Genomic DNA, 14,940 nt, shown 5'->3' with positions numbered 1-14,940 from the left:
TGTGCATGTGACAAAGGATCTTCTTAAAATACTCATGACTGTGAGCTCCAGCTCCACTTGGGCTGAACAAGAGACTTTTCTCTGGAACATAAACCAGATCACATCTCCAACCCATTTCATCTGTGTGTGCATTCTTGTGTACGTACAGTGTCCCGTCAACCAGTCTTGTCATATTTTTATAATCTTGCCATGAAATATCGTTCTGACAGATCCGGTGAAAAATGATTAAAACAATAATATCTAGTAGTCTGGTACTGTAATATTGGAAAGCGACCTCAATACTGAAGTCAGTCTCTCAAAGCTCTTCACACAGTTACCATAACATCGGTTTACGTGAATCATTTCTTATTGCTTTCATACAGAATGCGCTCAATGACGAAATGCTTCAAAATTCATGGATTCTTTTCTCACGAAAACTTTACATTTTTCAAGGCCATTTTGCATCAAAACTGTTTAAAAAAAAAAAATGCACTCAAAACTGAATTACTACAATTTTGTTATATTACTGTCAAGACGCTTTTGAAATGTATTGTCAAAATGACATTAAATAATCCATCCATCCATTATCTGTAGCCGCTTATCCTGTACAGGGTCGCAGGCAAGCTGGAGCCTATCCCAGCTGACTACGGGCGAAAGGCGGGGTACACCCTGGACAAGTCGCCAGGTCATCACAGGGCTGACACATAGACACAGACAACCATTCACATTCACACCTACGGTCAATTTAGAGTCACCAGTTAACCTAACCTGCATGTCTTTGGACTGTGGGGGAAACCGGAGCACCCGGAGGAAACCCACGCGGACACGGGGAGAACATGCAAACTCCGCACAGAAAGGCCCTCGCCGGCCACGGGGCTCGAACCCGGACCTTCTTGCTGTGAGGCGACAGCGCTAACCACTACACCACCGTGCTGCCACATTTATATAATAAAATATAAAATTAATTAAATTAAAATGAGACCAAACACAGCAGGTATCCATTTCGGTTGATTACCTCTGCCAGCTTTGTTGGAGAAGGTTATATTTTTGCCTCTGTTTGTTTGTCTGTTCCCAACATAACTCAAAAAGTGGTGAACGGATTTTGATGAAATTTTGAGGAAAGATGGGCCACGGAGCAATTGATTAGATTTTTGGTGCAAATCCGGATATGTATGTAAACATAGTAAATGTCTGGATAAGTGGATATGCTAATATGTGGCTTGGTGGAAGTATAGATTCTACCGAGTGTCCTTCTTGTTACCTAATGTTATTAGTCTATTATTGTTGTGGTTACTATACCATGGTTTTCCCCAAAGCATTTTATCGTATCGGGCCCGATACGCTTGCTCTGCCTGCCGATACGCTTAGTCACTTTCGTTAAAATCCGATACTCTTAGATTTATACCGATACGTTAAATTTCCTACCCACAAGTAACTAGATACATAGGAGAGCAAATAACAGATCCATTTACATACTGATTGACATTTGTGTTAAGCAAGCGGTCTTTTTTTCTAATGTTTGTGTTGATTCTGTCAAAGTAATATGTCTGCGTGGTATGATGTAAACAAACTAATCTGTTGGCTACGTCAAGATCACGTGTTCAAACCGTCCAATAAAAATATCGAAAGAAAATGTCAGACATCCCGGAAGTTTCCGATTCATTATAAGCGATCTCGCTGGCTGCCGATGTTGTCCCCCACCAGACGGACAAAGCCAATTGACTTTAATAAGCTGGAGAAGACTCGCTGGACAAATTAATCCACATCAGCATGGATGACAGCGAGATGGACTATGAGAGCGTTGCCCAACATTGGGCCGAGCAAAAGCCAAGGAGAATTAATCTGCTTTAAAGGAGCAGAAAACTTCATTCATTAGTTTGGGTTTGCAGAAAGATTATGTCCTTATAAACACTCTCACGAAGTGAAGTTGTCCAAAATGTGTCAAATACAGCATCATTTCAAATAATCATCATAAGCATTTTTGGCAGTGTGATGTCACTGGGATCCATTTAACAAAAGGCGGCTCCGGATTATTCTTTTGTTAAAGGCTCACAGTGACATCACACTGCCAAATATGCTTATCGTTATTATTCCAAATTATGCTACATTTGACACTTAACAAATTCTCTTCATGAATGTGTTTATAAGTACGTAATCTTTCTGCAAACTTAAATGTATGAATTAAGTTTTCTTTCCCTTTAAATGTGTTTTAATCTTAATCTAGTCCATTTAATAAAGTGCCAAAATTTAAACTTTATAATATGCAGTTGCCTTACTTTTCTTTTCAGTGCATCTTAGTTCTACATATATTATGGTAATTGCATCAGAAACATTCTAAATCATTACAGTTATAGTAATACAGCAACTTATTTTAAGGTGGCAGGTCTTCGGTTCAGATCCCTTTGTGATCAACAGGAGGTCATGATCAGGGCCGTCGACAGGGGGGACAACCGGGTATTTTGTCCCGGGCCCAGGCATGAGGGGGGGGCCCAGAACTGGTCCCTCATGAAGATGCCATTAATCATTCTGTTTCATTTCAAAATGTGTTGATTTGGGGGAGAAAAATGTGCTATATTTGCATTCAATGAATGATTTCTGGTTCTTTTGCCTTTATTGTCTTCGAAAATAGATTCAAGAACCCACCTACCACGCCTAATGCAGAAATGGTTTGGTCTTTGATTAAGGCGCCAAATAACACGGCACTATTCCATCATAACGTTTCGACAATAAGCGTGCGCAAGCCCGTTTGCCAACATGCACAAGTCAGGAGCAAAGAAATGAAAAGAGAAAAAGAGATGAAGAAGCCAAGAGCCTCAGGGGCTCACTGCATAGATATTTTAGAAAAGATTCAGATGATGGGGATAGATTAGGGATAAAATTAGCTCATGTTTTAAGTCGTTCAAATTCTGTAAAGCTGCTTTGCGACAATGTTTATTGTTAAAAGCGCTATACAAATAAACTTGATTTGATTTGATGATGCAGCAGGTGGTGAAGGCAGTGGGGCAGCTGAGCCAGGTAAGACACAGATAACTTTTTTCCAGCCCTGTAATGTAACCCCAGCACGCGCGACGCGCCATTCATAATTATAAAGTAGGGGATAGCATGGTACACTGAGTGAACACTGAAATGCACAGGGCACTGAATTATTTCATAAACATATCGGTTTAATAACACTGTGTTGCATATATCTCAATGAAGCAAAGAATAGCACATTGGCCCGCAATCATATCCAAATGTTTTAGGCACGCTTGCTGAGCTGCGCTGAGCTGGACTCCGGTTAGCTGAAAGCCCGTGGAACGCTGCCTCTTGTTAATTAAACCTTATTTTGTTGGAAATCATCCCGTGTAGATACGACGGCATGTGAAATTGCCAGCTAGATAGAGTTTAATGTAATGAATAATATATGAATATGAATGAATATAAATGGGGTGTTTTGAGGTTAGTCTGTTGCAAAACATTAAACTTTCGCTTAGACTGGATACTCTTCAAACAATTCCCTTGCTCAAGTGAAAAATGATAGGCCTGTATGAAAAGCGCAATTAATGAAAGTAGCCTAATAAGCCCTAAATGAATAAAACAACCTTTGTTTTATTGTTGTTGCTTACACGTTAAGATTTTGAAATCTTCTCGGTCCAGTTCTATATCCAGGGAACGTTGTAATCCTTTTGGTTTATCCGTAATAAACGTGTCAGCCCCCAGGTCAGATAGGCTAATGTTACGTGGTTGGGAGGGTGTCAATTTTTTTTGTAACATTCTAAATCGAGTACGGAAAGGACGTTTATGAAAAACAAGACAAAAAAATACACTGAAAAACTCACTGTACACATCACTAGTGGCACACACGGACTGGCCTTCGGGAGTAGCGGGAGTTTTGCTGGTGGTTCAGTGTGGGCCGGCGGAGAAAAAAAAAAACAGTTGCGCGCTGGCCTTTAATATGATAAGCAATGTTAACAGTTTCTTTTAGAAACTGTTAACATTGCTTATTACAGTTGCACGCTGGCCTTTAATATGATAAGCAATGTTAACAGTTTCTTAAAGAAACTGTTAACATTGCTTATCATATTAAAGGCCAGCACGCAACTGTTTTTTTTTTTTTTTCTCTCCGCCGGCCCACACTGAACCACCGGGAAAACTCCCGCTACTCCCAATGGCCAGTCCGTGTGTGACTAGTGGTGATGCTTCTATGTTCAGATTTCGGGAAAGCCATGACTCCGTTCTCATTGAGGCCCAGTTCCATCCCGTAAACAATCATTTTGGTTTATTAGCTACCTGCGCTCAAACATGTCACAGGAGAGGCTCAATGGGCTGGCTATGCTCTCTATAGAGCGCGAACTTGCAAAGAAGCTGGACTTCAATTACCTTATTGACGACTTTGCCACAGCAAAAGTCCGGCGCATTGCATTTCGCACCTGAATAGTTGCAGACTAAGGAAATGTTCAAACTGTAAATATGTTGAAATGTCGAAATAAAATGGTTGACTGTTATAATGGGCTTGGAATACCTGTTATTTAAGGGTTGGAGTGAATGGAGACTGTGAAAAGAGGGGTTGGGTGTGGGTGGTTGCTGTGTGGCGATGTGCGTGCGTGCGTATGTGTGTGGGGGGGGGCACTCAGATTATTTGGGGGGGGGCCCACTCAGATTATTTTGTCCCGGGCCCAGCCAAAGCTGTCAACAGCCCTGGTAATGATGATCGATTCTTTTCATTGGATTGCAGAAGATGGAGTAAACCACTGTTCCTACTGTATTTTCATGCACATTTTTGTTACAACGCTACTTGATCATAGATCATTAAGGAATCCCCGTAGATTTTCAATCCATCATATACCTCAGTAATCTAGAACAAAACAGTTTAACTTGCATGTTGAACTTTAAGGTGAAATTTCAAATGTGTATACTGTACGTTAATACTATTTAGGTCAGAAATCATTGAAACACTGGTAAAATCTATCCTATAATCATGTATCTAAAACCTCTCGGAGACCCTGAAAATGCACCGAGAGCAGGCGCGTAACTATAGCAGGTTCAGCCGGTTCAGCCACACCTGGGCCCGTTGCGGATTTATTTTTTTTTTTACAAATCCATCAAATAAACGCTACATAAAATGATAATAGGTCTTTGTTGTCATTCTATTTCGCAAAAGTAACTTTGTTTCTATTGAGATTACAAGGAATTCTGGGTAGGCTGATCTGGGTAGACTGATCTCAGTATCTTTGATGTCTGCATATTTCCATTATCGTTGCGAGCGAAACAACGCCCTTCAAACACAAAAGCGGCTCCAAGAAGCGTCAGGAGCGTAGGGAAGAACAGGAAAGGGTGGCAAAACTGCCGAAATTGGACAAATTTGGATTCACCAAGAGCAGTGAGAACAGAACATCAACACCTAGCCTATCTAGCTTGCGGTTTCAGCAGAAGGCGAGGTTTCAGCGCTTTGAATGTTAGGCCTACTTCCATGCGCTAATGTCAATGCAGTATTAGCCTATTTGATTGCCCTATACTATATTAATAAAATGATTTGGAAAGTTTTCCCATATCATTGACTCAATATTGTGGAGTGTGTTTTATTTACAATAATATAAACTACTTCTGTACTTCTGGTCCTTGAGGATTGTAGGCACCCATTATGTTAAATCCTCCCTTAAGTGTCGCTATGCCCACTAGGGGGCCCGTATTCCACATGTCGCACCGGGGCCCCCGGCGAGCTTCTTACGCCACTGACCGAGAGCATCTATTTTCAAAAAATGTTCCGGGGGGGCATGCCCCCCTAGTTTCACTTCGCGCCGTTGGCGCTCAATTGTCTGTGTATTATCATGCCAGAATTTGGGGCTTAAATTTTTTTCTGGGGAAAACACTGATATACTGTACGTTCCACTCGAGCATAAAACGGGGTTCAACAACAACAATTTATATGCATTTTTATTTTTTAAACATTTTCTAAACCAAAGATCTTTCTTTTTCAAAAAATATTTTAAACAAATTGAATCTTCGTCTTTTTAAACATTTTAAAGCTTTTTTTCTAGGACGCACACTTTTTGAACGCAGTTTCATTCTGAAGGCCTTTAACATAGGTTTAAAAAAAAAAAATCTTACATTTAGCCAAACTTGTGCTTAAATTGTGGGTCACCCTTACCTAAAAATATTTCATCCCGTTGGCCAAGAGTTCAGTGACTAAACTGAAATCAGACTGCGTTAATGACTTGCATTAATCCATCACCCTTGCATCATCAGTACATATATTCCACAACAACGGCCCCAATCAACATGACCGTCCTGAATGACATCATTCAAAGACTTGAAGATTTCTTCTGCTGTAGTGCGAGCTGGCAGAGAACGACGGAACAAAAACCCTTCTTGGACACTGAGCTCTTTAACGTAGCACACGCACACCATCAGCTGAGCACAGTTAGCGACGTCTGTTGATTCGTCCGGCTGAATGGAGAAGAACGGGCCGTCACGAATCCCATCCAGCACCTGTTCCTTCCCATCAGGTGCCATGTCGGATATGCGGCGCTGGATAGTATCGCCAGACATTGGGATCGCATTTAGCTTGGCAGCAGCAGCTTCTGCCATCGTTACCAAACACATATCTTTAGCAGCAGGGAGGAGTAACGGTTCACCAATGTTGAGCGGTTTACCTGCCTTAGCTATGCGTAACGCCACGCGACACGATACTTCGGTTGCTTTAGTATTTACACTCAATTACTTTCTTCTGTGAATGGAGTTCCTTTAGCTTTCTATCTAAAAACTCCCGTGGCTTGGCCACCAAACTTGGGTGCTCGGTCTCGACGTGACGCCGGAGTTTACATGATCTCATACTGTCATAAGGTAGCACCTCTTTACACATAAACACACTGAGGCAGTGGAACGTCATCTGGGCCAGTACATGAAAATCCAAACTTTTTAAATAATCATTGTCATACTTCCTCCGTTTTCGACTTGCACCAGACTCTCTTTCCTCTCTCACTTTAGGTATAGACCCCTTTCACATGACGTCACCGCGCCGCGAGATTTTGTTAGGGGCCATATTGGAAGACCAAGTACATGCACTCACAATATAAAACAAAGTACAAGCGAGAGTAAAGTGACACTATGGATGATAATTCTGGTTATGTGAGTACATTACCAGCTGCAGAAAGGGCACGGTATGTGGAGAAACTGGCTGTGATTGATGGGTTTGACCCATATGATAAGACTTGGGGCAAGGGAGAATGGAAACATAAGGAGGACCGGACACCAATTCTGCCATCAGTTTGCTACCCAGACATTGTAAACTATTTGTTGTTTACACCCAGTGCCTACACTCAGTGTTCGAACTATGCCGATATTTTCGGGGGGGTGCTTGCGCTTGTCTCGGAGCGCGGATCTCCAAACACATGAGAAGCCTATCTTACGCACATATCACGCGGACTCCACACCTCCACACACGCATCGCATCTGAAGTCATAACTCATCAGGGGAAATCGTGTCCGCATTGGCATGTTCAAAAAACAACCTCACGTCAACAATGATGCCACACGCAAGAAAAAAAAACAGTCAGGCTACTCAACAACCAACCTGGCAGTAGCGAGCAAGCCCCAAACCATCCTAAATTATTATTATTATTAAATTGTAGAAGTCTGGGAGGCTTGCTCCTCATACAGTTATCAACTTGAGGCCAGTTTAGCATGTTTTAAATCTGAATTTCTTGCGTTTGCTTACCTCAAAGTGTCCGCAAATCATGCACAGACTTATCCATTATATCCACAGTTTTTTGCCAAGTCTCACACAGGTTTCTTTCAAGTCTACTGTTGGGCCAATAAATCATAAATAAAACAGCTCAGATTTGTTTGTTTAAGTCGTTTGCCACTCCACTTTATTCTCGTGGGTTCACATACCGTTGCCGTTATTTCCCCCTAATCACGAGTTTGTTGGTCTTCCAAAATAGCGCAGGGTCTGTTTACTTCCGGTTTCGGGTGACGTCAGTGAAAGGGGTCTATTACAAATTTATCCACATCTCTATCCACACATAGCTTGAGTTAGCTAACCAGATGTTTACTTTTTTTTTCTATTATTTTTTTCTCGCACTGCATCTCCCCTGAAGTTCTTTGGCGTCCCTCAGGGGAGGAGCGCCTCACCTTTTCAAAACCGCTGCTCTGCAGGATAGTGGTACCAGAGGATATGAGAGAGAGAGAGCAAGTGAGAACAAATGCTCCAGTATTTTGTTATGGTGTGGGATAATGTGGCATTCCAACACTGCACCGCAGTCACAGAGTGGTTTTCAGCACACCCAAGGATGTCGTGACTGTTTCTGCCACTCTTCCTAAAGTCCGTAGAGGAATTCTTTTCTGCATGGAGCTGGAAGGTTTATGACTACCTTCCACATGATCATATGTCGTTTACTAGAGTCGATGAACGCTGGATGCCAAGATATTTCTCCAGAACAATGTTAAGGACAGATCAGCTCAGGCATGCCAAGAGACTAGTACCCTAGATGTATTGTTGGAGAGGATATCAGATGTGACGTACATGAGAACTCGTGGCCAAATCCAGAGGAGAGGATTAGCATTGCTACAACTGTAGTATTGTTAGTCATGGACCACCTGCAAGTGTGCGTGTGTGAGAGAGAGAGAGAGCTCTTATCAGTTGATGTACAGATAGGAGCCGAGTTCTGTGAAACTCATTGAAGCAAACTGAAATAAACGAGGAGTTTGCACTGTCAGTGTTTGAGCATCCTGGTGGCTATCTAAAGTTGAGCGTATTTGACTTTGGAGCGTGTGAAAGTACATGCAAGTGTGAGAGTGATGCTGCTCAGATTGTGTATCACTGTTACCCCTTTTCCACCAAATCAGTTCCAGGGCTGGTTCGGGGCCAGTGCTGGTGCTGGTTCACAACTCGTTCAACTTGCGAGCCAGCTGAGAACCAGTTTGCTTTTCCATAGCTCACGGTGCTAAGGGAAGCCACGTCATTACGTCACTGTATACGTCAGTGACATCGCTACTTTTGCATAAACCTTGGCGCGAATATTGAAGCAAAAACAACACGGAAGAAGCAGCAGCAACAACAATAAAAATAATAATGGATGACTTCGCGTTTGTACAGCTGCTGCTTCTCGTCGCTTAAAAATGGCGATCTTTCGCGGTCTTGTTATTGTTGTTGGTCTTTACAACTCCGCCCCCCCACTGACGTAAGCGGTTCTTTCCTCTGGCCCAGCAGAGAGTTGGTGCTAGCCTGGAACCGGTTTTTCTGGCCCCAGAGCCAGTTCTTTGTCAGTGGAAACAGAAAACCCGGTTCCAAACTAAGCACTGGCCCCGAACCAGCCCTGGAACTGCTTTGGTGGAAAAGGGGCATGTGTAGTTTAGGTGTGTAGCGTGCAAATGTGTGACGTAAGATGTGTGGGTCAAATGCCACCTGAAGGAAGGAATATCTGACACTTTCGACATTTTATCTGGTCTCCACCCATCAAGAGAAGCTGAAAAGTTCTTTTTTTTTTTTTTTTATAAATGATTTGCAGGTTTTATTTGAAAATAACCACACCTTAAAAGCCAAACTTTTTCTTTTCTTTTTTTTTTTAAACTGGGGTTAAGGCTGTAGTTAGCTTTCTTGGATTTTATATTGGGCATGTTGGCATTTTAACCAGCTAATAATTCAAAGAATTTTTCTTTTAACAGAGATTGTGCGTTCATTAAAATGAATTATACCATGGCACTCTTGAATTCAGAAGGCGCTGATTAATTTTCTATAAGAGCAAGGAGCTGAATATTTAGCTATATATTTGTGTGTGTGTTTATGCAGGCATATGCAGTTGGAGGATACGATGGTCAGGGTTGCCTCAATAATGTGGAAGTGTACGACTCCTTCTCTAACCGCTGGACGGAGGTGGCTCCTCTAAAAGAGGCCGTGAGCTCTCCAGCTGTGGCCAGCTGTGCTGGGAGACTGTTCGTCATCGGCGGAGAACCAGACGAGAACAGCTGCACAGATAAGGTGAGCAAGTGCCTTAGTGTCGGTGTGTGTTAGGGAAAAGCATGGTTAAACAGAATTACTTGTTAAAGGTGACGTATTATGCCCCTTTTCCACAAGTTGACACCGCTCACCGAGGTCTCAATCACATGTCTGTGACATGCTTTGGTTAAAATACCACAAGGAGAAAGCACCACAGCTCCCTGTTCAAAATGGCTCATTCGAGTGCCTGTTCCTTTAAATGATAATAAGCTACTACTCACCCCACCCCCTTCTTCGGCCAACCAATCAGGTAACACTTTTCTCATGAATATTCATTCACAAAAGCAGCTCTCAAGCCCTGAGCGGAGATACTCAAACGAGGACGAGGCATAGTTCTAATGAACTATGTGACAGAAAGTGGGGCCAAATCCGAAGAGCTTGTTGAAGCTCATGTTTTCTGAAATATGAGCTCAAAAGAAACTGACTGGGTGTCTTATTTCAGAGTGTGTGGGTTTGTAGGCTCCAGATACCCAAACGTATGTGCACAAGCACTGAAAAACTGAGTGTTCATAATATGTCCCCTTTAACTGTTTGTTTTTTATACAGTGGTGCTTGAAAGTTTGTGAGCCCTTTAGAATTTTCTATATTTCTGCATAAATATGACCAAAAACAACATCAGATTTTCACACAAGTCCTAAAAGTAGATAAAGAGAACCCAGTTAAACAAATGAGACAAAAATATCATACTTGGTCATTTATTTAATGAGGAAAATGATCCAATATTACATATCTGTGAGTGGGCACCCTGCTTTATTTAAAGAACAGGGATCTATCAAAGTCTGATCTTTGCAACACGTGTTTGTGGAAGTGTATCATGGCACGAACAAAGGAGATTTCTGAGGACCTCAGAAAAAGCGTTGTTGATGCTCATCAGGCTGGAAAAGGTTACAAAACCATCTCTAAAGAGTTTGGACTTCACCAATCCACAGTCAGACAGATTGTGTACAAATGGAGGAAATTCAAGACCATTGTTACCCTCCCCAGGAGTGGTCGACCAACAAAGATCACTCCAAGAGCAAGGCGTGTAATAGTCGGTGAGATCACAAAAGGACCTCAGGGTAACTTCTAAGCAACTGAAGGCCTCTCTCACATTGGCTAATGTTAATGTTCATGAGTCCACCATCAGGAGAACACTGAACAACAATGGTGTGCATGGCAGGGTTGCAAGGAGAAAGCCACTGCTCTCCAAAAAGAACATTGCTGCTCGTCTGCAGTTTGCTAAAGATCACGTGGACAAGCCAGAAGGCTATTGGAAAAAAGTTTTGTGGACGGATGAGACCAAAATAGATCTTTTTGGTTGAAATGAGAAGCGTTATGTTTGGAGAAAGGAAAACACTGCATTCCAGCATAAGAACCTTTTCCCATCTGTGAACCATGGTGGTGGTGGTAGTATCATGGTTTGGGCCTGTTTTGCTGCATCTGGGCCAGGACGGCTTGCCATCATTGATGGAACAATGAATTCTGATCAAGAGTTAACGGAAACGTTTAGTTGCAGTTATTGCTGCACAAGGGGGTCACACCAGATACTGAAAGCAAAGGTTCACATACTTTTGCCACTCACAGATATGCAATATTGGATCATTTTCCTCAATAAATAAATGACCAAGTATAAAATTTTTGTCTCCTTTGTTTAACTGGGTTCTCTTTATCTACTTTTAGGACTTGTGTGAAAATCTGATGATGTTTTAGGTCATATTTATGCAGAAATATAGAAAATTCTAAAGGGCTCACAAACTTTCAAGCACCACTGTATAAATGACTATAATTAAAGCTTGAAAACGGTTTTGATTTTTGTTGGTTGGGTTTTTTTGTTTTGTTTTTTTCCGGAAATGCTTGTAAAATCTTGTTTACATCGTCACTGAGGCTGGTCACTTGCGGATTTGCGATGATTTGGGATATTATGTGAATATACTGTATTTGAATAACTATGAACATGTGGAAAGAGAAAGAAAGACAGACAGACAGACAGAGAAGAAAGTGGGCATTGTAATGGATGGGTGGTTGATGGAGAAGACCAGCTGCTCTTCACAGTAATCTCGCTTCACTTTGAACTTAATGTCAGATTCAGAACGCGCCACGCATATGGAGTACTCCTGTGTCTGTAACCGGAGCTATGCACCTCATTCTGAAGCCAATAGAAACTGACATATTGGGAGTGACACATGCGCACGCACACAAAAATGTGTCCATTTCGACTCTCTCTGGTGTCAGATAACCGCTCACACAGGCAGTCCACTTGTGTGTATTGTCTCTAGGACGTTAACGGCTCTCGGTGTACTACTTCTCCTCTGCCCTCTCACAGTCGTTATCGGCCATCTGCTGCAAAGAAAATTCAAAAAGTGATGGCGAGAAGCAGGTGATGCAGAGAGATAGGAGAGATAAAGGAAAACAAAACGGAGCTGTCAACACTTTGACTTGAGTGTTTTTGCGCTGAAGGGTTTTTGTTTACGGCACCCAGAGATGACCCGGATTATTCCACAGAGCACCACTTTCCAGGACATTCCTCCTTTTTCAACAAATTGAGCAGCCTGGGAATCTGTTTCTTTGTGGACGTATTTTTGCTGAGCCAATTTTATTTTTAGACTAGAGCACCTCGTTATTTGCATGGATTCACTGGTTCACTACATTAGTATACTTCCTTATCCATCATCATAGTTGGTTTATTTTTTGTGCGTTTCCTGGGGAAACTTCTTAAGAACTGACACATTGGTTTGTTTTCTCAGTCTTGCGCAAACTTGGTGCACTGAACTGGGTGTGTGCATGTGGCGTTATGAGCCAAAATTTCCATTCATCCATTATCCGTAACCGCTTATCCTGTGCAGGGTCACGGGCAAGCTGACTACGGGCGAGAGGCGGGGTACACCCTGGACAAGTCTAGCCTGGGCCCGCCCATCCTAAGTGTGACGCAACACAGGGGCCTGTTGCGAACTTAGTCTGGCAAGGCAAGCTATCTTCAGCTCTTCCAAGCTCCCGAAAAATCGGGAGCCAATCAACTTTGAGCATCTCCAACGGCCCTGGGTAGAGGCGTGTTCAAGGCAGTGACGTAGTAGAACTGCGACCGGAAGCCATAGATTGTTGACAGAATCTATGCCGGAAGCGCTTCATTCACTAGAAACATTACGAACATGGAGCGCCTTTGACACAGCGGTAGATGCTGTATTGAAAGCATTCAACGGGAAGTTCTCATTGAAAACGGAGCAAAGAGCAGCCCTGGAGGTATTTATCTTCTTCCTGTTACTCAAGCAGTTTCCGTCGCGTCACATACGTCAGAGGAAAGAGTGATGTGATTGGTTTAAGCTTCGTCACAGCCTTTTCTGGCTTCGACCAGTAGCAAACTGAGGCATTTCAGGGAGGTGGGTCAACCACGCGCTTTGGGAAACGGTTGGGCTTAATATCTTTGCCAGACCAAATGCTCGCAGAGCTTTGAAGTCGCGTTAGCCAGGCTAGGACAAGTCACCAGATCATCGCAGGGCTGACGCACAGAGACAAACAACCATTCACACTCACATTCACACCTACGGTCAATTTAGAGTCACCAGTTAACCTAACCTGCATGTCTTTGGACTGTGGGGGAAACTGGAGCACCCGGAGGAAACCCACGCGGACATGGGGAGAACATGCGAACTCCACACAGAAAGGCCCTCGCCGACCGCTGGGCTCGAACCCGGACCTTCTTGCTCTGAGGAGACAGTGCTAACCACTACACCAAAATTTGCTTTATTATTATCTTGTGTGTGTACGTGTACACGTACTGCCGTGTATTTAGGTCCACTGCCGTGAGTATGACCCTCCTGTTCATCATGTGTTTGTGTGACTCTCAGGTGCAGTGTTATGACCCGGAGACAAACAGCTGGCTGCTGCGCTCCAACATTCCCGTGTGTAAGCGCAACATCACAGCCGTGTCTCTGAACAGCCTGGTGTACGTGTGCGGCGGCCTCACCAAGTGCATTTACTGCTACGACCCGGCACAGGACTTCTGGATGCCTGTGGTTAACACCTTCAGCAGACAGGTACACACACACACACAGCTGACGAGAGAGACGTCATCTTAACACAGACTCCGACATGATCATCTTTATAACACCGTATATAATAACAATAACAGTATTATTATGTTTATAACACAGACGTGTATAAAGATCTTAATGCTGTCCATGGTTCATTGTGAGACTAACAGACAGGCACATGCTCTGTTAACGAGGAAAACCCCAGTAAGTTCTTGTAAAAAGGTGTAAATAGGGGTCCAAGCAGCGGCGGTGCGGGAGCGCTATATAAACATAATTGCATGTTTTCGTACCACACGCAGTAGGAGTCGAGGGCCGCTGTTCTGATAAACGGTCCTACATCCGCGAAGCGTCCTACGGTAGGAGGGGATGTCGGACATGTCTGTCGAGCAGTCCTACATTGCAGGAAATCCTACAGTGTGATTCAACTTGAACTTTTAGTCATAGTTTGCGATTTTTCCCTCTGCAAAGAACAGCTTCTACACTGATACAACGTCCACCAACCCTGTCAGAATTCATATGAATATAGGACGTCCTGACAGTTCAAACGACTCCGTCAGAATACGCTTTTACGTTCATATATTAATGTAGGACGTCCTGACAGTTCAAACGACTCCGTCAGAATATGCTTTTACGTTCATATATTAATGTAGGACGTCCTGACAGTTCAAACGACTCCGTCAGAATACGCTTTTACGTTCATATATTAATGTAGGACGTCCTGACAGTTCAAACGACTCCGTCAGAATACGCTTTTACGTTCATATATTAATGTAGGACGTCCTGACAGTTCAAACGACTCCGTCAGAATATGCTTTTACGTTCATATATTAATGTAGGACGTCCTGACAGTTCAAACGACTCCGTCAGAATATGCTTTTACGTTCATATATTAATGTAGGACGTCCTGACAGTTCAAACGACTCCGTCAGAATATGCTTTTACGTTCATATATTAATGTAGGACGTCCTGACAGTTCAAA

At 42.9% G+C, this 14,940-nt stretch overlaps 1 protein-coding gene across 2 annotated transcripts in view; it reads left to right on the top strand.

Moving 5' to 3' along the window:
* Window positions 1-14,940, top strand: part of klhl24a (kelch-like family member 24a) — a 126,237-nt gene that overhangs the window by 99,447 nt on the left and 11,850 nt on the right. For both annotated transcript variants that reach the window (XM_060906057.1, XM_060906058.1), the window contains exons 6-7: window positions 9,748-9,936; window positions 13,776-13,964. In XM_060906057.1, coding sequence (XP_060762040.1) covers window positions 9,748-9,936; window positions 13,776-13,964 — 378 coding nt within the window. The remainder of the gene's footprint in view (window positions 1-9,747; window positions 9,937-13,775; window positions 13,965-14,940) is intronic.

Source organism: Neoarius graeffei, chromosome 23, assembly GCF_027579695.1.
Source record: "Neoarius graeffei isolate fNeoGra1 chromosome 23, fNeoGra1.pri, whole genome shotgun sequence".
NCBI classification, from domain to species: Eukaryota; Metazoa; Chordata; class Actinopteri; order Siluriformes; family Ariidae; genus Neoarius; species Neoarius graeffei.
This window is presented reverse-complemented; position numbering and strand designations above follow the sequence as displayed.